This window comes from Adiantum capillus-veneris, chromosome 6 (genome assembly GCF_014529385.1).
Source record: "Adiantum capillus-veneris isolate H3 chromosome 6, ASM1452938v2, whole genome shotgun sequence".
Taxonomy (NCBI): Eukaryota; Viridiplantae; Streptophyta; class Polypodiopsida; order Polypodiales; family Pteridaceae; genus Adiantum; species Adiantum capillus-veneris.
In genome coordinates, this window is record NC_140936.1 from 45,424,383 (window position 1) to 45,452,164 (window position 27,782).

At 48.1% G+C, this 27,782-nt stretch overlaps 1 protein-coding gene across 15 annotated transcripts in view; it reads right to left on the bottom strand.

The window, feature by feature from the left end:
- LOC147455443 (uncharacterized) overlaps nucleotides 1-27,782 on the bottom strand; it is a 143,970-nt gene that overhangs the window by 66,517 nt on the left and 49,671 nt on the right. The window contains exon 3 of one of the 15 annotated variants that reach the window (XR_015188366.1): nucleotides 20,975-21,291. The exons of 11 other annotated variants lie outside the window; for them this stretch is intronic. Coding sequence is in view for 2 of the 4 variants with exons in the window: in XM_086514224.1 (XP_086370350.1) it covers nucleotides 21,644-22,270 (627 nt within the window). In the remaining 2 variants the exon portion in view is untranslated. Of the gene's footprint in view, nucleotides 1-20,974; nucleotides 21,298-21,321; nucleotides 22,271-27,782 lie in introns of those variants that run through there. 3 more of the 15 variants (XR_015188367.1, XM_086514224.1, XM_086514223.1) reach the window with 3 other exon arrangements.

A 27,782-nucleotide genomic window follows, 5' to 3' on the forward strand; every position in this document is an offset into this window, starting at 1 on the left:
GACACCTTCTTTATCCCTTACATTTTCTTTGTGTCACTATTTGTACTACTTTGAAAAAAAATGGAATGCCTTCCTGAATCCAATAAAGGAGTTCTTGTGGAGAAACAAATAAACAGTAGGGACACCGTGGCAATGGGAAGAGTGATCTAAACAAAAAAGGCGCAGGGTGGCTTGGACATTTTAGACCCAATTGTTCATGTTGTAGCAATTTGTGCGAAATTGTTTTGCAACTTGGCCTACTTGGAAGAAATTTAGGCCTATATGGCAAAACTAAGATAATGGAGGCCGTATGAAGTCTAGAGGTGGTTCTTGGTTGAACCTCGGCATTCAAAATAGGCTTCTACCCCCTTCGGGGTGAGGGTTCAGGGGTGAGGGTTCAATTAGGAGGTTTTACTTAATGATAAATGTTGTAAATCCACAGCTACACTGATGTGGCAGGAGGATACCTATTACCAAATATTGGAAAGGAACGGCGAGACATTGGTCTCCTTGCTGACCCATGATAGAAGGCCTGGGGCTAAATTCCCATTGGATAGAAATAGCTAGGAATCTCAACAACAAGGGCCTTGGCACCTTGAGGCTTGCGAGGACTTTCAAACTGAAGAATGCAAATCCCTAGAACAATTACAGTTGTGCAACAATCTCTCTCTCCAGAGGTCCTCCTAGTTGGAAGGCCACTGGAAAAGGTCTCGGACATGTCCCTTCCCCCTACTACCCATCAATGGACTAGAAAGCTTGGAAGTGGACTGGTGGACGGATGATTGGCGCACCCAAGACTAAAACAATCTATGAAAAACTATATGTCTTAGAAGATTGAGTTGGTGACATTAACTAGATATGGTCCAAAATGTTGGTAGCAAGTAAATGGAGCCAAGAAGTTGGAAATATCTAGAAGGCCAGATGTAGTGGGAGACACAAAGTTTTTCTTTGGGAAAGTGTTTTTTGGATTCTTACCAACCAAGGATAAGGAAAAAGTGAGAGTCTTAGGAGAGGGCACCTATCTCAAATGAAAACACCCAAATGAGACTCTCGCACCTGATCTGGAGTTGCCCTATCATCAGATCTTTTATAGGGAAAATATGCAAGTGGGTCTACAAACGTTTGGATACTCCCTTCTTTTGAAGGGACCTTGCCTTGGGATCTAGATGGCTTGAAAGTGAGTACCTCTTAATAGATATCTGTATTGTAAGAGCTACGGTTTTGAAAGCACTCTGGAAATCCAAACATGAGCTTTATTTTCATAAACAAAATGAGTCCCTCGACCCTAGCGAGATATTGGATACCTGCTACTGGTGGAAAATCCTTAGTAGAAGGAAGTAGTAATTGAATTGGGATTTTGGTTGTTGTAGTACCCTATGAAAAGGATATACCAAGGCTGTATTGTGATTTTTGATGATCAAGCTCATCAAAGCATTTCCTTTTTTTTAAATTCAACCTTCATTAAATTAGGTTCAAAGATTTGTTTATTTTTAGAGAGGAGATAGCTAAAAGCGGTCTTATGTTTTACTAGTATTTCAAATTTCTGTAAATGAATACCACTAAATCTTAAAGAGATAGGAGGACTTGCCTTTGAGTACCACCTTGACACATCCACACTTATCGTATCTCCCTATGGGCTATAAGCATGTTAACTTGTCATGCTTTTTGGTGTCCCGGACAATGCTAACTAGCACAATTTTGACATATGCTAACTAGTACAATAACATGAGCTACATCTCCAAGATCTATGACATATGATATATCAGTAGAAAGCTCTTGAAACAAGGAATCCAAATGTACAGCCTCCGACAAATTTTGATACGAATTGTAAAAATTTTACCGGACGCCCAACTTTTTTAAAGCGTGCTAACTTGAAACTGCTAACTACCACAAAAAGCGCGACACGTTAACATGCTTTCACCCTATGATACATGCTAGTTGTAGCCTCAAAGTCTCCACATCAGCTACTTTTGTAAGATTTTCTAGAGTCGTTTGCATTTCTTTTAAGTTACTCCTTGGTGGTGGTGGCATCCATCTGCACACCTTGCAAGAATTCAAGAGCATCATTGCATTCACATTTCTCTTATGCTACATACACATATAGTGCATGCTCCACCTATCAAGCTAGTTTCTTGCTAACATGCCCACCCCTGTCATTGTTGCCAATTCATCTAATACATGGCCTTGATATTTACTGAAATGATTAAAGAGCGTGTTCCTACCACCAAAGGTAGCAAGATTCATCTTTGTTGAAGCCTATCAACATTGAACCTTTGGCATGGGTCTCTATGGATTATACCGCACACATTGGTAGTGCAAACTCAAACTCATGCACATGATATGCATGTGGTAAAACATCCCTATTTTCATTGCATCTAGTAATAATTCCCTTGAGCTAAATTCCTATGAACCCTCACAACCATAAACAAATCCTACGTCAATTAGCTAAAACTCACCCAAATCCTATTTACAAGCTACCTACACTCTATCACACTTGAGTGATAGTCCTTGACGTAAGCCAACAGGCTAGGTGGTTAGTAGGGCATACTTAGATAGTTCAGTTTGAGGTAGGGTTTTGAGACATATAAACTTAACATAGCTACACAATTCAAGCTACCATGCTCACTACTTGACGTATTGACAAAAACAATACTTTTTTACCACCTTTCCTTGCTATCACCATGAATCAATGTGATGGGGGAGTTCTATAGGAGCCAAGTTATGTGTGATGGTATCAAGTGGTGCCTCGAGAAATGTGCTCCAACATACAACAGGTGAGCCGAGAGTAAGCTCGTTGCTACTACCCTCGCCCCCCTCCCCTGCCCACGCACCTGCACACCCTCTCTCTCGCCATCGCTCTCTCCCCCTCCATCCTCCCTCGCGCTGCCCTACCCTGCAGAACCCGATGCCAGCCCAGCGCGCCCGTCCCAGCCCCTCACGCCTCAACCCGTCTGACTCAGCAGCAGACACAAAATGGCAGCTTTTGCTCCACCTCAGAGGGACTCCACTGAAGCCCCCTCGCCCGACACTGCGGAGCGGACTCTTCGACTTGCTCTTTCGCCATAAGAGCAAGCAAGCTTGATGGCCGAAGTGGAGCGCTTGCAAGCCACTTCGGTTATCTTGAAGATCATTGGCACTCGGCCTAGTCGTGGTGAGGTTTGAGATTTACTACAAGCCCGTCTTCTCTCCGATGTGGGCAAGATCACTGATGTCTAATCCTCGGGAGAGGGTATTACAAGGTAGAGTTCGAGTTTGCAGATATGATGGCCAAAGTGATTTCGATGAGCCCACTCGACATACAGGCTCTCCGCCATTGCAGCTTCAGTTGTAGCCAAGGCCGCAGGTTTACCTATTGTGTGTGTTCTTGTTCGTGACACACACTCCCTCCCTAAGGTGGTACTGCTGCCTCGGGTGAGTGGGGGATGGATCAGACTGAGTGTGGAGTTTTCGGGTCTCCCGACTAGTGTTTCATTTGCATGCAGATGGGCCATTTGGCAAAGGCCTGTCCTCGCAGGAGACCTCGACCCACAACGCATGAGCAGCCACATACACAAGTCGCACAGGCTGGTACCTCGACAAAGACCAGTAATCAAACAACTGACGGTTGGCAGTAGGTGCCTGGCTGCAGTCGGCAGAGGTGGGCTCGCCCCACTGCTCCCGGTGGTCGACCTTCTGCAGCTCAGCAACACTGGATTTCGACTGGGAACCGTTTTGATCCCCTTCAACAAGCCCCGCTTGAGGAGGCCACGTCCACTTCAGTTCCTCCACCACCGCCTCCTCCTCCCTCAGACGCTGCCGCTTCGCCTCCCCCGCCTCCTCCTCCCCTTGTGTGAGGGTGCGTATGTTCTCTCTCTAGCCCCCCTCTTGTAGGGCTCACCTCCTCCTTGTAGGGATAGTGATTGACTTTTGCACACCTGACCTCAAGCACCTTAGTCAGCAAGCATGACAAAGCATCTCAAGATTGGGTGGTGTTCCCACAAGCACCTCAAGCTCCCTAGTCGGCAAGCACGACAAGCACCTCAAGCACCTGAGTCAGAAGCACGACAAACACCTTTAGTCATCAAGCACGACAAGCACCTCAAGCTCAGCCCTAGCTTACCTAAGGTCAAAGGACTTTTAACACTTAACTATTGGAGGTCTTCAATGAAGCTAACCCTAAGGTTCCCGCCCATCCTCTCTCCCTTATGGGACCCACAACCTCATCTCTCGATCCCTCCTCCATTGCTCAAGACGCAGGCTACTGGACACGTTTCTGCCGTGAGGCGTTCTCTTGGTAGTGCTTTCACTACGAGCCGTGTGGCTCGAGAGAGACAGCCCCACCTGAGGCCCTCTTTTTTGGTCCAGACTTCTCCCTATGTAGCAGTCCCTAGAGGTTTGACTAGCTTCGACATTCGCAGACGCTGGGACTTCTTCGACTACAGCTTCACTCGAATTCTTGGTGACTCTTCTCCTGACCTGAGGAGGCTAGCTTTCGAGCCACGTCCTCTTTCTTGCAACTAGAGGCATTGAGGCTCTGGACATAACGGTGGGTTTCTCCTTTCTGTTGTGTGGTGGGGATCTCACAGAGTGGACCCAGCACACAGTCCTTGACTGGCTCCAGATTTAGGCTACTGAGTTCTCACACCACAAAGGGGACTTAGCGGTGACAGATCTAGTGCAGACACTTTGGCCTCTTGCCAGGTTCAGCGTGACGCCTCCAGATGCAGCGGGTTGCAGGCACATTGTGGTGCATTTGTTCGCTGACACTCAGTGCCCTCCTTGTTATGTATTTGTGCATGAGGATTCTTGGACAGAGGATATAGCCCTTCAGGCTGCTCGCTCAGCTTGTGTCCAGGCGGGACAGTCACTTCTTTCGTGCTTGTCTAGAGGTCGTTCGGATGCGGATTACTCCCCATCCAAACCGGCCTCAAAGACAGCGAGGTTGGTTGCTGCGGCAATATCTGTTTTCTCTCACTGACTCCATGAGGATCATCTCACAGAATGTGCAGGGATTAGGAGGGCCCCAGTTTCAACGTTAGAGGGGTCGGCTGCGTCAAGAGCTGTAGAGATGCTACAGGAGCATCATCTTTGTGAGAGCCGCACTCGGCGATGTGGTTAGATTTTGCATGGTTGCTATGAGACGTTTTGGTTAGCTGCGTTTGGACCAGGAGGCATCCAAGGTGGGGTATGTATGACTATTGCGGACTCTTTGCAGCAGGCCATTGTGGACAGAGGGATTATTGTGCTAGGCAAGGCTTAGTGGATTACTATGCACGTTCAGGGTTGCCTCATGGGCTTCTTGAACATCTACGCGCCCAATGTGGTGAGGCCACGTGCAGAGTTTGGGGCTCTTATTGTAGAGCCTCTGCCCCGCAGGCAGAGAAATGGTGCATCGGGGGAGACTTCAACATGTTGGAGGACCCCGTGGACATGATTGGAGGTAGCCATACTACTGTGCATAGTATTGAGTTGGCAGCTTGGGAGAGGTTATATATGACTTTGCGGGTTTCAGATGTGTGGCAACATTCTAGCTTTGTGAGGCCACCTAACAGTCTGGCCCTCTCTCGTTCGACCGTAGAGTGGAAGGAGTGAATCTATCTCGGATAGATCGCTTCTACACTAGTGACCACTTTTGTGACTTGGGTGGGTCAGTTTGCATTTTACCTGGAACTTCTTTTTCGGACCATGCACCAGTGATCCTCACAGTGACAGATACATAGAGGAGGGGAGCATGATGCTTCACATCCTTGAGAGGGTCTTGCTAGACTCTGTGCTCAAAGAGCGAGTGGTGTCTCTTTGAACAGAGGGCTTAGACTTGTAGGACTCTCCTGCTGACAGAGTGGCCTCTGGACTTGCTCAGCTTAGTCGGCTATTTCTCACAGAGTCTACAGCCCCCGCTTGGCGCTGTAGCGACAGAGGAGGAGTAGCGTCTCCAACGAGGTGTTGCTTCCCTATAGAGAATGCAGGAGCAGTATCCAGAAAGTCCTTGGTTGGAGGAGCAGTTACAGCAGGCTCGCCAAGTGTTTGCCAGCGGGATTTCTTTGAGACGGTGGGGCCCCAGCAGGCGCATGCCAGGTCAGCCAATTGAGGAGGTCTGACGGGTCAGTTGCTTTAGAGCTAGAGGACATGCGTGCTGTTGCCACATAATTTTACCGTGTCTGCTATCAGCAGAGCCTCAGTCAAAGCGTCAGGATGCATGTAGAGAGCAGGTGTGGGCACAGATGCCTTGTCTTGTGACTGAGGAGATGCGCCAGGGTCTTGAGCTGCCTTTACAGCTAGAGGAGCTCCTGTGGCCCTCATAGCACTTCCCCGTGGTCGCTGTCCAGGTGAGGATGGTCTGACTCCCAGCTTTTTCTTAGAGTACTAGGATGTGCTTGGCTCAGATCTCTGCAACGCTTTTTAGTACATCCTACACACACGAGAGATGCCTAACAACATGAGTGAGGGCCAGATCTACTTATTCCCAAGGAGGGTGGCTCCTTGGATGAGATTCGACGGCGGCGGCCCATCACCATCCTCAACTCAGCCTACAAAATTCTTGCCAAGGCTCTGAGTCTGAGGATTTAGCCACTTCTAGAAAGCATCATACATGGGACACAGACAGGTTTTGTCAAGGAGCGCAGTATCCTTGACAATATCTTTACTTTCTGGAAGCGTCTGCCCTCGCGTGCCTCTGTGGTGAGGATCTGGCGATACTTCTTCTTGATTTTGAGAAGGCCTATGATAGAGGTGACTGGGACTTTTTGGAGGGCACTCTATGCAAGATGGGCTTCTCACATGCCTGGATCAGAGGCGTGTCAGCTCTCTACAGACGGGCACACAGTCGGGTACTTTTGTTAGGTGGTAGAGACGATCATTTCATGCTCACACGTTTGGTCAGACAGGGCTGCCCTCTTGCCCCCTTTCTCTTTCTGTTCTATGCTGAGGCGATGAGCAGGTTTTTGGTTTCACAGCAGGTTGGTCTACGTGGCTTAGTGCTCCCTATTCGGGGAAATGAGCTACTGGATGCTGAGTTTGACGACTAAGCCTTGTACTTGGAGGGCCAGGAGGCAAACCTTCACAGGTGTGAGCAGGCTCTTGAGACCTTTTGTTGTGCATCAGGCGCATTGATCAACTGGAAAAAGACATTGGCTTTCTCGGTTGGTAGTGCTCCAATGCCTGATTTGCTTCCAAGTGAGGGTTTCAGATGGATTCCCCCAGGGACTGCAGTTCGGTACTTAGGGTTGTCAGGTTGGCTTTCACTTGTCTCAGGAGAAGCAGATTTCTCCCCTCCTCCTATCCATCAGGAGGAAGTTGTTACATTGGAGCTCCACACGACTTTCTTTGGCAGGCAGAGTTGTAGTGGCCAACCAGGTGTTGTTGGCTACTATGTGGTACATCACTTCTTGCTGGATCTTTTCGAGTTCCTACATCAGCCAGGTAGAGAGGCTGATCAAGAACTTCCTTTGGTCAGGACGTGACACCCAGATAGCCCGGGCCAAAGTGACCTGGCAGGTCATCACTCTTCCTTGTTCTCACGGAGGGTTGGGGATCATAGACCCAGCACAGCAGAGTAGAGCCCTTCTTGGGAAGTTTGTTGTCGGAGGACTACTTCCAGGGAAGGGACCCTGGAAGGAGTTTTTGCTTCAGCGGCTTAGTGCTAGAGTGCCTCAGGTTGGAGGCCCCTGGCGACCTTCGACAAGATAGATTTTCACACAGATGCACAAAGTTTGCATGAGCAGGAGACTGGAGGACCGTTTTGCTGTGAGTCTGTTCCGTTCCTGGGAGCAGCTGCGGAGAGGCCTGGAGCAACATCAGCCTACTTGCACGGAAGAGCACTTGAGACAACCCCCGGTCCATGGTTAGCACTCAGAGAGGACACTTGGTTGGTAGTAGGCCTCATGTTTCTTGGGGTCCCATGGCAGAGGGTCCATCATGCACTTCAGGTGACTGGCTACAGTTTTCAGGCTTGTCAGAGGAGCTTCAGAGCATCCAGCTTCAGGGCATGAGAGGGGTGCAGAGCATGTGTCAGGACATCACAGAGGCAGTACCAACTGAGTGGCTCATGCCTCTTGGGTCAGCAGCGCCCAGATGGATGGGAGCCTTTACACGACTGGAGGTTCTCATCGTAGTTCGGGCTCGCTCGGAGACTGTCCCCTCCTTGTTCTTCGAGCTACAGGGTGTGGGTCGTTTACACCGTGTTTCAATAAAGGCCCCACAGGTGGCAGAGTGTTGTTTTCAGAGAATTCGTGTTGTGGGCTTCTTTGAGAGGACTTGTGTCATAGATCTTGACCCAGCATCTCTTGAGACTGGCCACTGGAGGTTGTGGGCTTGGGAGTGTTGTCCATTGGCAGGAGTGCAGTGGAATCCTGGGGAGTGGTTTTGGAGGGACCCTTTCTCATCAGTCGACCAGCTAGGTGTCCCTTTCTTTCAGTACATTGTTTGTCTGGGACGTCACATACTGGCAACACGGAGAGAGGCTCGTCTTGCTGCAGCACATCACTGGCAGGAGGAGGGTCTCACAGCTGAGTTCTTGTCAGCTTTCTGGGTGAGGTTGTCGGACTCCAGACAGCCGCGGCTAGTCACTTTGTTCTAGTGGCTGGTTGCACATCGGGCTACAACAGTTGGGAGTTGGCTTGTACATAGTGGTCTCTCGGAAGCATGCGTAGCTTGCGACCATCCTGTGGAGAGTCGGCGCCATTGTCTTTGAGATTGTCCTTTGGCAAAACACGTTTGGCTTCATATCCTTCGGCTCATGCCAGCTCTTTCCACGGCACGACAGTACACTTGGGAGACGATTGCTTGGTCCACTCTCACGGACCCGGCACTTAAGTTTGAGCTGTCCTCCACCAGCAGGATGATAGTGATGCAGGGGGGCCGACCTACACCCCAGCCTGCTACAAAGCTTACTCCACAGGAATGGTGCAGTGAGAGAGAGGAGTGTTAGAGCTCATCTGTGGCTTGAAACTTTGGTTCAAACGGCGGGCCCGCTGCTTTCACACTTTGAGGATCGCCTTGTACCACCAGCAGGGACTGTTCGGGATCTTTGGCTAGAGCTGGTCCACACTCTCAGAGGACAGATCGAGAGACTCCAGGGCAACTCTGTCCACATGCGGGAGCGTAGAGAGGATTTCCTTCGGCTCTGGCGCCCTGGGCCTTTCTTCACCATGGTCCAAGGTGTGATGAGATGGCACTACCGTCCACCTGTGTGGCTTTTCCCTCCTCCCATTTCTTGATTTAGCCTCATTGTATATATGTTGTTTCTTCATTGGGAGAGTCTCCCCCCTTATGATTGTTGTAGCCCTCTCTAGAAGAGGTGGTTGTAGCCCTATGGGCAGTTTCATTAACTAATAGAAGGATCTTTTCTTGGAAATAAAAATTTTGTATAAACCTTCTGTATAGTATGAGCATAAACCTAGGAAGCCACAGACATCATGCATAGTCTTCAGATTTGGCCATGTCTTAATTGCTTCAACCTTAGCAAGACTCATATGGGTATTCTGCATAGTGCCACATGCCTTCAAGATGAAATCATAGGTGATTGCATCTAGCTAAATGCCCTCACTTCGCATCCACTGAAAATAGCTCAAAGCTTTCTGTCCCTACCCCTCTTGTGTATATCCTGCAACCAGTGCATTCTGAGAGACGACATTCTAAACAAAAAGCTCCTCTAGCACTTCTAAGTTGCTAGCATAGGTGATTGAAATGCCCTCTCTTTGCATCCTGAAAACAATACAAATCTTCTTGGACTTATTCCTGCTGGGCATATCCCGCAATCAATGTAATCCAAGAGATGACATTCCAGACGCAAGTTAAATGCCCTTTCTTCGCATCTGGTGAAAACAGCCCAGATTTTCTTGGCCTTGTCCCTCTTGGACATATCCCCAATCAATGCACTCCAAGAGATGGCATTCCGGAAGAGAAGCTCCTGACGCAAGCTTTGTGCTTTCTGAAGTACACCACATTTGGCATACATGTCGACCAAGGTAGTGCCAAGCACTATGATGCCTTCAAAGGTGATTGCATCTGGAGAGATGTCCTTGCTTCTCATCCGTTGCAACAGTGTGGTCCTAGAGATGACGTTTCGGACAAGAATCTTGTCAAGAAGCATAGGTGCTTTCTAAAGTACACTTCATCTAGCATACATGTCAACCAAGGCAGTGCCAAACACAACATTTTGTTTCAACAACTCTTGAATAACAATATCATCATGAATTATCTTGCCCATATGGGCGTTCTGCATAGTGCCACATGCCTTCAAGATGCAAGCATAGGTGATTGCATCTAGATAAATCCCCTCACTTTGTATCCACGGAAAAAAGCCCAAAGCTTTCTGTCCCTGCCCCTGTTGAGTATATTCTACAATCAGCATGTATCCTACTTCTTAGCATGTCAGGCTTTAAGTGAGTTGACCTCTTCGTCTCCATGTTTGCTTGCGTAGAAGATATTGTTGCTTTCTTGGCGCTGCTCTGTGAACGTATGTCATCCCCACCGGAAATAGGGATTGCAGCCAGGACTGAGAGGCAGTCCTTGTCTAGGTGCAGGCAAAGAGTGTGGTCTAGGTGTGGTGTAGACGACCGCATGCACTAATGCAGATCCAACAGCGAATTGATACGCCGATGACCTGCATAGGCTCGACTTTTATTCAAAACCCCGAAACAACTGCTTTTGATCGTGCTTTTTTTTTTTTTTTGGAGGTGTCACGTGGTCGTTCATGGGCTCAAAGAGTCGAAAAAGGACCTTCGGCTCACCAAGTAAAGAAGTAAATACCACTTTGGTAACTGTAGTGGGGGGTCCTTGAGAGGGTTTGGTTGGGACCCTAGTGTGGTGTCTATTTCATTTATCTCTCTTTGACATTCATATTCTCTCTTCTCTCTCTATCTCATAAGGGTGAAAGCTCTATCTAACTATCATCAAAAGAAACCAAGTGAGTTGTGATGAACCTTGATTGAAGCAATGGTCTCTCTTAACACGTTTTCCATTCCGCTGCGCATGACATCCTCGTCATCCTTGTTATCCTCTAAGGCTACCTCAAGCCAAGGAGGAACATTGTGTACCCTCTTCTGTGTATGCCCATTACATGGTATTTGGTGAACTATTGGCCATGCCTTACACAAACATGGTGTGGTTATCTAGGCCTACACATAATATTCACATGTGCCTCATAACCGTCATCAATCCGCTTTTGATTTTTTGCCAGCCGGAGTGAAACCGGCCAGTGGGGCGGTAGGCTTTGGCTTTCACCCGAAATTCTTTACTTTAGACACACACAAGGAGAACGTGCAAAGGAAACATGTGACGGCAATTAACACTTAAGCACACACATGGCTCGGAAGCTAAAATGCTCCGAGCAGACGCCAACAACCTGTAGGCCCCAAAACTGGCGTCCCTTTCGGTATTTCTTTATTCTTAGAGAGGGTAAATTTCAAAGTAGAGTCCTGGGAATCCTTCACCTATATCCAGCTAGATACCATCTGTTTTGGCCAAATTACGGCAACATAACAGCCCCGAAAGTTCCGAGAAACCAATTCCCCTGCTGGAACTCACTTCCACTCGCATAAACCCTCTGATTCCTACCCAAAAACAGTAAATTCAGCATGCTGTATTTACTGGTTTTTGCCCTGTTTTCAGCCCCAAACAGTCCCTTAACTGTTCTTTGCTAGTGGGGCACGATTCCCAATGGTTCTGGCATCCGTATGGCTGAAAAATAGTCAATTTACAACGCATACACAATGCTGAAAACGCACCTGTACGGTGAGGTTATGACCCTCACCGGTGTCTGCTTTGGAGTAGCAGCTAGCTACCCCTGTTCCTGCTCAAGGAGGCTCTTGCCTCAGCACAAAAGCATGAAACCACACAGCTGTACATCAATCAAATGAGGAGCCCTCTTGTGGGGCATCACATAACTGCACGTAGGGGAGAGAGAGAGAGCAGTATATAGTGTGCAACGCATCACTCCTAGCACCACACTGTGCATGAGAGGAAAAGAAAGCACTCCATAGCTCTTAACCTGTGACAAGAAACTCAAAAATGAGCCTCCCAGCTATAAATTCAGCGCTACCTTCTCTTGCATGAGGCAAGTGCACAGAAATATGCCACTTGGCACGATTACACGCATTTTCCCGTTTCGGGGTTGTCGCCTAAAAATCTCCCGGCTACTTGCTCAGTTGACTTCGCGACAGAGTCGTAAAGTGTTCCCTTGGTCATACCGAGGGCAATGACGCGAACACATTTCACGACCCAAAATAGCAGTTCCGGTCATCTGACCATCTATCCTCATTGGGACCGCATTCAAAAGTGCAATGTGGCCCAACTGTCGGATACTTTCTATTGGTGACCCCACCTTGACTTTATGCCTTTATTGAGTTCACTTGCTAGTATCCACCAACTTGCTAAGTGCGATGGGGGAACCTACATGACCTTGCACTGAGCCTAGACATCCTCTTACTATACAAATTTCAGTGCCGACCGACATATTCTCAACATATCAATCTGCCTCAAAGATCTTGTCCTTTGTATGCAAAAGAGGAGGAACTTTTTTGCCGCCTTCAACAATCTCAAAAGGTGCTTTGCATGTTGTTGACGAATGCACCATATTATTGTGCGCATACTCAAGAAAAGGAAAATACTGTTCCCACTTGCCCTTATTATCCGACACATAGTATTTCACTAGATCTAAGACAATAGAATTAGCCTCTTCTGACTGTCCATCAGTTTGTGAATGAAACGAAGACAAGAACTTGAGCGTAGTGCCCATGTTTTCAAACAATCCTCTCCAGAACAAACTGGTCATGTAAGGATCACGATCACTGATAATCGATTGTGGCATACCATGGTACTTAAACACATTGTACATGAACAAGCGTGCCTCTGATCAGATTTTATCTTCTTCCTGACAAGGATAAAATGGGCCTGCTTGCTGAACCTGCTGATAATGGTCCATATACCATCATTCCCTGTTGGCATTCTTGGAAGATCAAAGATAAAGTCCATAGCAATGCTTTCCCATGGCTTATCCGGAATTGGCAGTGGTTCTAATAGCCCTGGTGCCTTTTGCCTGTCAAACTTGATCTTTTGGAAAATCATGCATGCTCGCACAAAGGCATCCACATCTCTCCTCAAGGTAAACCAATAGAAGAATGTCTCTACCACTTTAAGTGTCGCATCCATACTACGATGCCCTGCATACGGTGGGACATGACTCTCTTCCATGACCTTATGTCGCAATGGCCTAGTGACACAAAGTCTGCCATGCATCATCATAAAACCATCTCTAAGGAGGTAGTGCTCATGATGTTGCCCCTCTTGCAACTGTTCAAAGATCCTTGCAAAATCTATATTAGTACCATACTGTTCCTTCATGTCATCTAACTCATGATGATAAGGAATTGACACAGCTTAAATCTGTGGCTTTCTTGATAACGCATCGGCCACAACATTCTTCTTACCTTCCACATGCATAATCTAGAAGTGGAACATGGAAAGAATGTTTGCCCATCGCATATGCTTTTTGAATAACTTTGATTGTGTCCAAAAGTATCGCAAGGTCTGATGATCTATTTGGACAACAAAATAAGCTTCTAGGAGGTAGTGCCTCTAGCTAGAAAGCGCATGAATCACGGCCAAGAGCTCTTTCTCATAGACTTGCATAGTCCTCTCTGGCCCTTGCAAAATTCGGCTTTCACAAGCTACTACCCGTCCATCTTGCATTAGCACTTCTCCGATGCTACTACCACACGCATCATACTGGACCACAAATGACTTCGTGAGATCTGGCAAAACAATTACTGGATCTGAAGTCAACTTTTCCTTAAAGAGACTAAAAGCTGAAATCTCTTTTTGGGTCCCATCTAAAAGTGACCTCTTTCTTTTGCAAAGCGTGAAGAGGTGATGCTATCTTTGCAAAATTCTTGATAAACCTTCTATAGTAGGAACACAATCCCAAGAAGCTTCTGACATCGTGCACAGTCTTCAAGTTTGGCCATGTCTTAATAGCTTCGACATTTGCGGGATCCATTCTGACACCATCCTTTGAGACTATGTGGCCAAGAAAGTGGATCTCTTCAAGAAAGAATTCACTTTTCTTATTAGGATTGACAAATAGCATGTGACTGCACAGCTCTTCGAACACAATGGTCAAGTGACGCCTATGCTCCTCTTCATTCTTCAAATAGACTATCATGTCATCGAAGAATGTCCCAACAAACTGTTGAAGCGAGCGGAAAATCCGGTTCATCGTTTTGTTGAACGTGGGAGGAGCATTTGTTAGCCCACTTGGAATCACTAGAAACTCATAAAGACCAAACGTCGTTCTGAACGCAGTCTTGTGCACATCCTCTGGCCTTATACGAATCTGATGGTACCCACTCTTAAGGTCTATCCTGCTGAAAATTGTAGAACTCTCTAAACGATTGAGAATATCATCAATTCGAGGAATAGGAAACCTATCCTTGATGGTATTCTTATTCAACGCACGGTAATCAATACACATGTGTCATGAGCCATCCTTCTTCTGCACTAGCTAGGAGCACTAGGGAGTAAAAGGGTGAAGAACTAGGCTGAATCAACCCCTTCTCTAACAACTCCTCAACCTGGCCCATAATCTCTTTCTGCTGCGCCGCGCTAACCCTGTAGGGAGGTCTACTTGGTGGGCTACACCCTAGCACCAAATCTATCCGATGGTCTTCAGGTCTCTCTGGCGGCAATTGTGATGGTAATGAATCTGGAAAAACAGTCACTAAACTTTTGCAAAAATGCTGACCTTTCTTTATCTAACACGGATAAATTTGATTCATCATTATCTGAGACATCACGTGCAAAAGTCAAGTACACAGAAAGATGATTCTTTATTACAGAAGTGATAGCAGAAGCAGGTACAATAGGGACAGACTCCCCTTTGAGCTTTACATCCAAAACATGAGTTTTGTCCCTATGTTGAAGGGTGATCGTCTTGCCGAAGGCATCCAACACGCCATGTTGCACTCTAAACATCCACCGAATTCCAAGTAGCGCATCGCACCCTTCGAATGGCATGATATAAAACTCTTCTGTGTCCACATACGACTGAATATGCAGACGCAACTTTCCAATAATGGGAGTAACCCACACTGAGTGGCCACGACATGCCAACCCTGCCTGTGCTGTGTATCCCATTTCTTCAGCTCTGATGCCTAGCTTCATAGCTAGCAAGTTGGCTTTGGCACCTGGATCAAAGAAGATGAGTGTCGTCTGATCCCTAACTTTACCCCATGCCCTGCATAACTCACTGGCATTTGTACTGGGCCTATCACCCACCATATCTGGCACCAAACCTGCCGTGGGTTTAGGCTTCTTGCCTTTCTGGTCTTCTTTATCATCTGAGTCAGCTGGTCTTTTCCTTTGTGAACAGTTGTTAGCGAAGTGACCACGGTGCTCGCATATAAAGCATTTATTTTCAGCCATTAGGACCTTTTCCTCGAGCGACTTGCGCACAAAAGGCTTTCTTTTCTGTTTCTTTGCCTGCGCTCCAGAAGTCCCGGCTGAATCCTTGTCTTTGGTGGCCTTTTCTGACCCTGTGATGGTTCAGGAGCCGTTTTCACAAAGGGCTTCTTCGCTGAATTTTTCTTTTGCTGGCCTCCTTTCTCGTTGCTCGAAAACCCACTGTTCTCTCCTTTCAACAAGGCAAGACCAATGTTAGCAATTTCCATAAGCTAAGTGAGGGTAGCCACTCTGTTCTTGATACAGTAATCATGTAGCCCTTTAGGCAGCCCACAACTGTACTTCTCTATCTGCTTTGTCAATGGCACAAATCTGTAGGAGATCACTGAGAATAACACTTTACAAAACCTCCGATTGTACTCCAGCAAGATCTTGCATGTAGCCGAAGTAAGCAAGTGCCAATCTGTCATGACGTCGGCTTCACATTCATTTGACAGCCAAGCAGATACAAACGTTTACTTGAAGTAAACCCTAGTGGCGCGTGCCTGTCCTAGCATTGACAATGTCGTCCACCATGTAAGCGCATTGTCCTTTAAGAAAGTGGCAGCTTTTCTAACCTTGGAGGCCTCTGTAAAATTCCCTTCTACATAAGCTATATCAAACTGCTGGAGGAAAGTGAGAGCCTTTGCTTTATCCTTGAAGCCACTGAAAGTGCTGAACTTTACAGCTGCACCACCTTCTTTGTAAGCTTTCGTCTTTTCCAGTGCCCCCAAATTGTCATACGGAATGGTTTGCAACATGGACACTGTACCTGTAGTAGGCATGACGGCACATCTTGGCCATTCACATTTTGAGTCAGAGGTGCGATATGGCTGCTGTCCAGAAAAACCAACCAAGCCAAAAAGACCCTGTGGCACCCCAAACTGAAAACCTTGTTGCATGCCGATGCTACCATACATGGGGTTTGGCATCATGCCTTGCATACCCCCAAACATTGTTCCATGCATGTACGGCTGACTTCCAGGCGTATAACCACCTATACTTTGCAACATTGATCCACCCCTGAAATACGTAGGATGTACCGTGGGTTGTGGAAAAACTGGGTGCATTGCCTGGTAACCATTTCCCTATCCATTCAAGACAGCATGCAAGCTCTGAAAGGTGGCGGGCTGAACTGACATAACCTGTGGAATAGGAGTCCTAACATCCTATTCAAGCACGGGAGAAACCTGTTTTGGATCCCCCGACTCCGCAACATGCGAGTGTTCCCTATCCTGTTGAGTCGCATAAAGTACTTGGGCTTGAGCCTCAACAACTCTGTACGCGGTGTAGGTTGCCTATTTTGCTAATGCACTAGTGGCGCTTGCAAGAACTCCATAAACCTTGGATTTTGCACCGATTGCTAAAAGACATTCACCGCGGAACCTAACTGAGTCCTGAACGCATCATCCTCAAGTTGCCCAGTTATAAAGCCCTATACTACTCGAGGACATTCACATCGATAGGAGGTACGGACTGACGTGGCCATGAGCTCTCACCAATCTCGAACGTCATAGCAGTTTCTTGTCTGTCCTTTGAAGAGGAACCCTCTTCCATAATGCCCTTCCCTTTGTCGGTCATACTGTAATCCCGCGTTCTTGTACTATGTGTCTTTACCCAAAACAACCGAGGCTCACTCTTTGAGAAAAAAGTGATTGACGTCCCGGCAACGGAAGCTTGAAACCGGCCCGTTGGGCGGTAGGCTTTGGCTTTCACCCGAAAATCTTTACTTTAGATACACACAAGGAGAACGTGCAAAGGAAACCTGTGACAACAATTAACACTTAAGCACACACACGGCTCGGAAGCTAGAATGCTCCAAGCAGACGCCGATAACCTGTAGGCCCCAAAATTGGCGTCCCTTTCGGTATTTCTTTATTCTTAGAGAGGGTAAATACAAAGTAGAGGCCTGGGAATACTTCACCTATATCCAACTAGATACCATTTGTTTTGTCCAAATTTGGGCAACATAACAACCCCAAAACTTGCGAGAATCCAATTCCCCTACTGGAACTCACTTCCACTAGCATAAACCCTATGACTCCTGCCCAAAACAAGTAAATTCAGTACGCTGTATTTACTGATTTTTGCCCTGTTTTCAACCCCAAACAGTCCCCTAACTGTCTTTTGCCAGTGGGGCATGATTCCAATGGTTCTGGCATCCGTATGGCTGAAAAATAGTCAATTTACAGAACATACACTACGCTGAAAACGCACCAATACGGTGAGGTTATGACCCTCACCGGTGCCTGCTTTGGAGTAGTAGCTAGCTACCCCTATTCCTGCTTAAGGAGGCTCTTGCCTCAGCACAAAAGCATGAAACCACACAGCTGTACATCAGTCAAATGAGGAGCCCTCTTGTGAGGCATCACATAATTGCATGTAGGGGGGAGAGAGAGCAGTGTGTAGTGTGCGGGACATCACTCCTAGCACCACATTGTGCATGAGAGGAAAAGAAAGCACTCCATAGCTCTTAACCTGTGACGACAGGAAACTCAAAAATGAGCCTCCCAACTATAAATTCAGCGCTACCTTCTCTTGCATGAGGCAAGTGCACAGAAATGTGTCCCTTGGCACGATTACAAGCATTTTCCCGTTTCGGGGCTGCCGCCTAAAAATCTCCCGAATGGTTGCTTAGTTGACTTCACGGCAAAGTTGTAAAGTGTTCCCTTGGTCATACCGAGGGTAATGACGCGAATACATTTCACGGCCCAAAATAGCAGTTCCCTAAATTTTAGGAGATGCTTCCGTTGCGCTCCCACTAGTCATCTGACCGTCTATCCTCATTGGGACCGCATTCAAAACTGCAATGTGGCCCAACTGTCGGATACTTTCTATTGGTGATCCCACCTTGACTTTATGCCTTTATTGAGTTCACTTCCTAGCATCCACCAACTTGCTAAGTGCAGCGGGGGGACCTACATGACCTTGCATTGAGCCTAAACATCCTCTTACTATACGAATTCCAGTGCCGACCGACTTCCCGTCTGCGGTTGAAACTACCGTTCACATTGGCCATACAATGTCTGACCATTTGCAACTTCAAAAAGAGGGTCTTAAAAATAAAACAAAAATCATTGGAAAGAAACCAACAACTAAGGTTAGCAGTTGCCACGTCCTTGTGACATAGTTAACAGTTGCCACGTCCTCGTGACACGGAGAGCATTGCATGCCATGTAGTCTTTCATCCTCCTCCCAGCTACAAATTCCTCGACAAAAGAAACCTCTAACATGTCCTTGTACTGCTTTTCGAGGTCTTGCCATACTTGGTGAGCTCGTAAGTGCATGAAACGTTGATACCTCTTGCAATTTTACTTAAACTTCCTATCCTTGTTGCCAAATATTTTCATGGCTGCTTTATGCCAAGCTTTTACTACAGGGTTCGGCATCAGATTTGCTCTTCTCTTAGCCTCTTTCTGTAGGGACTCACCTCCAGGACGCTTTTCAATCTCTATGTTGATACCATTTAAAGTCTTGAGGTGGGCAATCATGCACAACCTCTTGAAGATGAAGGCCAAGCGCTTTGGGCAATCTTACACTTGCACGACATTGGCGTGCTAGCCGGCCATTCGGGAACTCAACCTCTAAGTAGAATTTTGGATCTGCAATATTGGCTGCCTCTTCCCCCTTTGCATGTACCTCAAACTCTTCCCATGCGCTTTCCTTTGCCTCATCCTCTACCACTTCTGTAGAATCCACTCCACACTCGCTTGTACCCAACAACTTCTTTTGTCAACTGTTGTTAGGCTAGGGGGCGTGTTTCATCGATAGCGGGGTGTGCTTTCGTGGACTTCTCCTTGGTTGATACGCAACCACTTTTGCAATAGGAGAGGTGGAGGGGGGGGGGGGGGGGGGGGGGGGGGGGGGGGGGTGTTGTTGAAGCTCTCCTCGTGAGAAGGAGATCCCTCTTCTTGCTCCTAAGTTATGTCCATCTTTTCCAACTTCTTTGCACGTTGGACCTTCTTCGCAAGGGGCTCACTTGGCAAAGCATTGACCTCTGCTACCAATTGTTGTGTGGTATGCCAGGTATGGTAGCAAGATTGTAGGGAGAGCATGTTAGACACAAATTCAAGCACATTTAGATGATTTCATGCACGTGTGTGTGTGTGTGTGTGTGCTCGCGCGTGTGCGTGCATGCACGCACGTGCTGTAACCTTGCGATGGCGTGCGTGCGTGCCATCACAAGGTTACAACCATTCCGTCTTTTCTACACATGCATGAAGAGGCTTCTGAGTACACCTTGGCTTGCATGCCATAAATTGCGCGTGCGCATGTGCAGATAAGTAAACACAGAAATTGACGGCTATCTCTGCATAATTGCACACTAGCATTGTTGTGTGTGTATGTGCATGTGTGCGTGCATGTGTGTGCAAGTGTGTATGTAAACATATAAACTGCTGGGAATACCTACGATGGGAACCAAGGCTATATAGCTAGCTGATGATGATGCGCCTGCTGACACGAATTGGAAGACAGTTGTCATGGTGCACGTGTTTGTGTGTGATTGAGAGAGAGAGGCCTAGAATTCATAAGGCTTTGCCACATCCTTGCTCTTCTCTCTTCTATATGCCCCGGAACTAATTGTTGCTTGTTATAACCTATGGATCTCGCAAAACCTCTGCCTGCCAATTGCCCACCCTGTAATTCCTCGTGCATCGACTTCCTCAAGACTTTTGTATTTACGCATGCAATGAGAGGTTGCTTACACTTGGGAGATGCCCGCCATTCCATTGTCTACACACTCTGTGTGTGTGTGCATTTGTGCTTGCAAATTCTTGGCTATGGTGTGTGTGTGTGTGTGTGTATGCAAGCCTGCAAATTCGTCGCTATGGAGCAAGGGCCTCTCTGTTTTGCATGGAGAGTACACCACCCTTCAATCCCCATGCATGTCCATCATCAGCTGGCTGCGCCCTTGGTCCACATGGCACATTGTGTCGAGGTTTACTTTTTTTTATGCCTATGTGGCCACACACACACATATATATATATATATATATATATATATATATATATATATATATATATATATATATATATGTGTATATGTATATGTATATGTATGTATATATGAATATTGTATTTAATTTAGTGTGTGGATTTCAACAAGGTTGACCTGGGTCTTTTTAGCCAAGGAAAGAAAATCAAGGTGTAGAGCTCCGCCAGTTGTGGGATACATATTTTTCCAGTGTTTATTTGAAGTTCAAGTTGCCACATATTTAGTTAACTAAGTACGTGACCGCGCGTTGTTGCGGCTAGAAAATGCATGTCTTCTATTCTTACAACTACAAAGGTGGAAAATTATATAGACTCTATTTTTCTATATGTATACACTCTCTTGTGCTTCAGAAAAATGATTCACAATATCTTTCTCTGGATTCTATTAAAAAAAACATGCAAGAGGCAGCAAATATTCCTTTAATATAAAGCTTGGCAGGTTCTCATACGTCATAGGATTTTCTAGCCCTTATTCAATGGTCTAGGAGTGCTTTATAGCTATTGAAGAGAGCAAAGAGAGAGAGAGAGAGAGAGAGAGAGAGAGAGAGAGAGAGAGAGAGAGAGAGAGATATGAAATGAAATGAAATGTTATATTAACGTCTTCAAAAGGCCAAAATGACCTATGAGACCAATCTATTGCAAAATAGTGAATCTAATACCATGTTTGAGTACAAAAGAAAGAACTAGAACAAAGATACTACTACTAGAATCCATCCTCATCTGCACTCTGGATGTCGAGAGTATGGCTCGAATCCTTTGCTGTAGTCTACGTCGATGTTGTGTAGCCCCTCTCCTCAATCGTGGCTGTCTGGATCTCCGTAGCTTCAGTGCTCGATCAATGAGAATGTCGGTAGTAGTCAAAGGAGTGTGGGCCGAGCTCTACAGTGATGGCTGCTCCACTAGCTGTCCCTAGTGAAAAGAAATCTGTAATAGAGAGAGAGAGAGAGAGAGAGAGAGAGAGAGAGAGAGAGAGAGAGAGAGAGAGAGAGAGAGAGAAAGCTTTATTAACGTCTTCAAAAGGCCGAACTCGACCTATGAGACAATATCATATACATGTGTTGATGCTCTAGGCATCGGACAATAAAAAAAAGGGTACAAACTGAAATGAGCCTATACTATGCAAAAGGGTGTGGTAGGGTGGTGCATGTGGTGTACAATGTATAGTGTGGGTCCTCGTGTCGAGGTGTGCTCATGCGTCATCAGGCTCAACTAGGGGCTGCAAGGTGATACCACCATGAGATGATAGGGAGGGTATCTAAAAACAAGCAACATATGTAGGGTGGAGAATGTGGTACATCGGTGGTGGCCTGCTCAGGTATCTCTGGAATGCTGGATCCCCTGGTGTTGGTACATGACTCTGCTCTAGATACTGATGGTGTAGAGCTAGTATCCTCGAGATCTCCCTCTGGTGACACCCATGTGTCCTGTATCCTGGGAGTCTCGGTCTCCGACGTGCCCTCTGAGACTCTGCCTGCTGAAGGGTAAGCCCTCTACTCTGTGTAGGTAGTGTGGGGGGGTCTAGCCCTGCTCGACGGGAAAACTGTGTGATGGTAGTCTGTGTCCTGCTATCCTGACTCTGGCGTGGCTGTAACAACTGCTCTCGAACCTCTAAAGCCGCAACCAGGAACTGGCCAAACCTCCTCTGCTCTCGGCCTATCATATGCTGCTGTAATGAGTCTCCAATGCCATATTTCTCTCTCAGCTCTGTATATGTTGGGCATCTCATGACAAAATGCTCCTCACTCTCCACCTCCGTCTGGCAGATCCGGCATGTACGCTCCTCTCGTGGTATGCCTCTGGCTCTGCCACTCTCAATCTCTAGCTGATGTGATGACACTCGTAGCGGGCCAATGCTGACCCGAAGTCGGTGTGGCATGTACTCCTGCATGTATAATGGAATCTCAATGAATCCCTGCTCTGAGAACCTCAGAAAATGCTCTTAGTAATATAGCATTTTAGGAGGTAGGGTGTCTGTGGGCCTGCGTCATGTCCTCTGAATATATGTATGCCATATCTCTTGTCTGATGACCCTATTCCTCTCAGAGCGTGAGAGGGAATAGGTCGGGGCCTGGGTGTCATACTGGAGTGGTGGTACTCTATCGATATCAAAACCGTGCTGAGCTAGCCAATCTCCTGTCTGGGCATACCATGAGCTAGTGTCCCCTGCCTCTGCCATCTCTCTAGATGCAATGAAGGCTCTATGAGAGATCCTATCTGGATCCATATCTTTGAATCTGTGTAGAAGGCAAACAGTCTGAAAGAGTGCCTCTACCAACATCGGTGGTGCAGCCAGTCCCGGTCCCCAAATGGCCAAGGCATACATGAGTGCAGGTGTGACCAGTGTGTCAAAGAGCCACCCCTTCGTCCGGGGCTCCTGGAAGTGGGCCTGGTGGCGCTGTCTCTCCATCAGAGCTAGTGATGCGTATCCTCTGGTAAGTCTATCTCTGGCTGCCTGTGTCATGGAGAAGGTCCCTGATGCAGCGGTGAATGTAACCCCCAGATATACATATGAGCCTGTCACCTCTATATCCCCTCCAGCTACTGTAAATCTACTCTATCGGCGAATCTGAGCCGATGTATGAAATATGAGAACCTTGGTCTTACCAAGGTTCACCGTGAGTCCTCTCTGTGAGCAGAAATCATCCAGGGCCTGCAAATGTAGTTGTAGTCCCTCTGCAGTCTCTGACATCAGGACAATATCATCTGCATATAAGAGTATGTGTACAGTAGTCCCTGCAATATCCACACCCTCTCCACCCCTATGCAAGATGAAGTCTACAAGCTCGTCAATGTATAGACCAAAGAGTGTAGGTGATAGGGGGCAACCTTGTTTCACACCAATGGTGCTCACAAGGGTGTCAGATAATCCACCCGGGCATCTCAATTTGCCAGATACATGCTCATACAATGCATAGATCCCCCATGCCATCTCCTCTCCAATCCCAAGCGTAGCCAGACGTCTAAAAAGTCTCTCTCTAGGTACTGTGTCAAATGCTTTGCGGAAGTCCACGAAGCAGCAATATAATCTCCTCTTCCTCACCCGTGTCTGGTCGATCAGACAGCTAAGGGTGAAGATATGATCAATAGTGGAGAAAGCTCCACGGAAGCCTGCCTGTCCTGGTGTCCTCATGCCCTCTCCCTTTGCTAGAGAACTGAGCCAGAGTTACCCGGAACGCGGAACGGGAACGGCGACGGGCCTCCCTGCGGAACGGGGGAACGGGAATGGGCCCGGAACGAGAACAGCGCGGAACGGCAGGCTAAAAAAACACCCAAATACTATTTTTTTTAGCGTTATGTGTTTGAATACAAGTAGTATTAGAGTCCTTTGACTCTAATACCCACAAAAAACACGATTCGAAGACCATTTAACCTTATTATGACTTGATTGGGATGTGAGGCGCCCAGAGTACATAGCCAGATGAACAACAATGAGCAAACACAATGCCCATAGTACATACACAATGCTCTCAAATAATTGCAAGAGTAGTAGTCAGAGATAACACTTTGGAATTAATTATGGCTTGAGAGTTGAGAGCAAGCTAGGGAGAATGAGCTTGGCTTGAGAGTTGAGAGCAAGGCTCAAGCAAGGAAGAATGGGCCTTGAGGCTTGATGAGTGTGTGAAGAATGGGGGAGGAGGGGGGCATTATATACTTTTTTGACTGCTGAAAATGGCCGTTGGCTGCCTAACAGTCATTTTTTTCAATTTCAAAAACTGCCGTTTATGGCCGTTGGGGCCGTTCCGGTCCGTTCTGTCCCGTTCCAGTCGTCCCGTTCCGGTGACAGTTTCCAGCCGGAACGCCGTTCCGTTCCGACGCGTTCCAAAAAATCCCAGCCGGCCGGAACGCCGTTCCGGCGTTCCAAGGCCCGAAATGTCCGTTCCCTGGTAAATCTGAACTGAGCTCCTCCTCTAAAACCGCGCCATATAGTTTGGTCAGTATAGGACCAATCATGATAGTGCAATATGTGCTAGGATCCATGGCATCCCCCGATTTGTGGATAGGCACGATGGTGTGCTCTGTCCACGACTCTGGGAATCCCTCTGAAAGCGCGCGGTTGAAGAGGTGGGCAATGAGTGGTGCCAATGAGTCACAACCATATATAAGATGCTCTGCCTGTAGGCCTACCTGATCTCTAGCCCTCCCATGCTGTAGGTGGGATATAGCTTTCTTCACCATGTGGGTGGTGAAGAAAGTAGATGATGTGGGTCGGGTAGCCGATGGCGTAGGTATGGGTGGCTGTCCTGGGATCTCGTATAAGCTCTCGACATATCTATGCCATGTCGCTGGGTCCTGAATAGGAGTGGATGGCCTGGGAGGTCTAATCCGACGCCATGCCTCAGCACTATCCTTGCTCATGAGTATATGATAGATGTCCCAATAGTGGTGCTCCTCCCACTCCCGTCTCTTACGACGGGTAAGTGTTTGCATCCTGCGCTGAGCCTGGCGATGTGTAATCTCCCCTCTAATCTCCAATATACATAGGTGTCTGTGTAGATCTCGGCATTCGTCATCGTACCACCTGTTTTGTGGCATAGTGCCAGTGCGTGGAGGGTGTGTGTGTATGCGATGTGGGAAACTTTGAGTGGCTGACTCATGTAAGATGGATGTAATGTGTGTGGTGAGTGTGTCCAGAGGTGCAGTGGGGTCTAAGTGTATAAGGTGCTCATGCAGGTGATGTATATAAACAGGAGTGAGCTCATGAGTGAAAGAAATGGTAGTGTAAGTGTGAGGGGGGGAGGAGGGGGGGTCAGCAAGCTGTGTAGCAAGAAGGGAGAATGTAAGATAAGAATGATCCGCCCCTATCGGTGTGCGTGCAACACTGAAGGATTGTATAAGCTCTGCTGTCTGGGTAGAGCCCAACAAATAGTCCACTGTGCTCTCTCCGCCACTGTGTGGGAAGCAAGTGAATCCCCCAGAATCTGGCCACCTCGCCATCCCATTATAAATAAGGAGATGGTGTCTGCTGCCAAGCTCAAGAAGGTGTCTGCCATATCCAGTGTTGTCCTGTCCCCCATCTGCAGACACTCTACTCACCCCCATGTCCTCTGCATCAAGTGCCCTCATGATCTCCGGCTGCTCCATATCATAGATCTCACACTGTCGGCTCTGTGTCCTCCCGTTGAAGTCCCCCATGAGGAGGACTTCCCCGAGTGATGTGTAGTGAGAAATGTCCTCCGACAGTCGAGAGTAGGGGTCCTGGATAGCATATCGTGATCCATGTGGTGAAAAGTAGCATATGGCAATGTATAGCCCTCTCTCGTGGGTGAGCTCTAGCCATACCCACATATAGCATGCCTCCTCGTCTCTACTCATCACCTATATCCAGTTGTGTAAGCTCTACTTGAATAGTATGGCCACCCCTCCTGACCCCCGAGCTGTACTCTGTCTGGTGATGGTCCTGTAAGTCGGCTCCCACTGAAATCCTGTGACTACAGGTAGTCCACTCTCTGGGCTCTCATGTGTCTCCGTAAAACATACAAAGTCATGCTCACTGATGATCTCCTCTAGGCGCTTCGGATGTGTCCATATAGAACCATTGCAGTTCCAGACTGCCCCTCTGAGTGGTGTCTCCTGTGCTAGTGTATGTGTCTCATAGGTCCCGAATCCCTATTAGTCCACGGAGGTCAGATATGACCTATGTCACCAGCCCTCTCCGCCGCCCAACGCCAGCTCCACCTGTCCCCAGCCAACCACTACCTTGTCCGCCAGCCTGTCCTTTGCCCCGTCCGCCCACCTACACACTATCTTTTCCAAGTGCCCCGCCCACCTGCATTTCATCTTCTCCTGCTTGTCGGGCCTCGCCAGCACCATTGATGGGTTCGTTCCAGCAAAAGCTTCCTCTATCAACAACGTTTCTCCGCCCTTTCCTCACAGCAGCAGACATAGATGGAGGCTCAAGCTCCGCCACAGAGGGACTCTGATGAAGTCCCCTCGCCCGACCCCCCTGAGCCCACCATTTGACTTGCTCTTACTCCGACAGGGCAAGCGAGCCTAGCCGCAGAGAAAGATCGTCTGTAGGCGACTTCCGTCATCTGCAAGATTCTCGGCACCAGAACCAGTAGAGGAGAGCTGCGTGACCTTCTCCAGGCCCGCCTTCTTGCAGATGTGGGCAAGATCTTGGACGTTCAGATCCTCGGACAAGGCTACTACCAGATCGAGTTTGAGACCCCCGAGATGGCGTCCAAGGTCATCGTCATGAGTCCATTGACCATCCGAGCAGCTTGAGTCCACTTTCGACAGTGGAGACATGGTTTTGACCCTGCTTCAGATGTTCTGGTAGAGGAGACAGACATCCCCATCTCCGTCTGCTTTCCTGGTTTGCGGAGGGAGTACCTACCACTTTTGTCCAGGATAGGCTCAACGATTGGGACTGTCCTGGAGACACCTCGCATGGCAGCCTCAGTAGCTGCCAAGGCGACCGGCATTCCCTCAGTTTGCGTTCTGGTTAGGGACACTCGCACTCTCCCAAATGTCATTCTTCTGCCTCGAGTGAGTGGGGGTTGGTTTAGACAGAGCGTGGAGTATTCTGGCCTCTCGAACCAGTGCTTCATTTGTCGACAGATGGGCCATCTTGCGAAGCCCTGTCCACAGAGGAGGCCTCGACCTACACCACAAACTCAGCCTTAGCCTGCAAGGGTTGGCCAGCAGCTACAAGCAGAGACACAACGCACACATGCAGAGCCACCCTCTGAGCTTGGGCTCTAGTGGAGGAGGGATGGCAGCAGTTCCGTGGTCGACGACAGCAGGGGCCACAGCGATAGCCTGGCACTCAGAGTGGTCCTCACGCACCTGCTCAGCAGCAGTGGGTTCCCACGGAGAACCGTTTCGGTCCTCTTGAGCAAGATGAGGTCCCTACTCCAGCCCCCACCTCAGCTTCACCCTCGACAGCCCCTCTCCCCCCCCCCAGAGATCCCCCCCTCCTCAGCATCCTTCCCTCCGCCTCCTGCTCCCGCCGCCTCTCCCTCCCGCCCCTCTTCTCCCTCTCTCCTACACCCCCCCTTCCGCTCCAGTTCCACATGTCGACCGAGGGGGCGGGGCCATCTCCGGCTGCTAGGAGATCTCTTGGCAGCACCTTTGCCACGAGTCGCTTGGCAATAGAGGGACAACCTTTCTTACGACCCCCTCTACAAGTACAGACGTCTCCCTTTGCAGCAATCCCTCGTGGTCAGACGAGCTTCGACATTCGGCGCCGATGGGGACTTCTTTGACTACGACTTTGCACCTTTTCTCGGCGACTCCTCAACAGACCATGAGGCAGCCTGCTTCAGGGTTCATGTTCTGTTCCTTGCAGCTAGGGGGATAGAGGCCTTGGACTTAGCGGTTGGCTTCTCTTTTCCCCCTTTGCGGCAGGGACCAGACTGAGTGGACTCTCGACTCAGTGTTGGAGTGGTTGC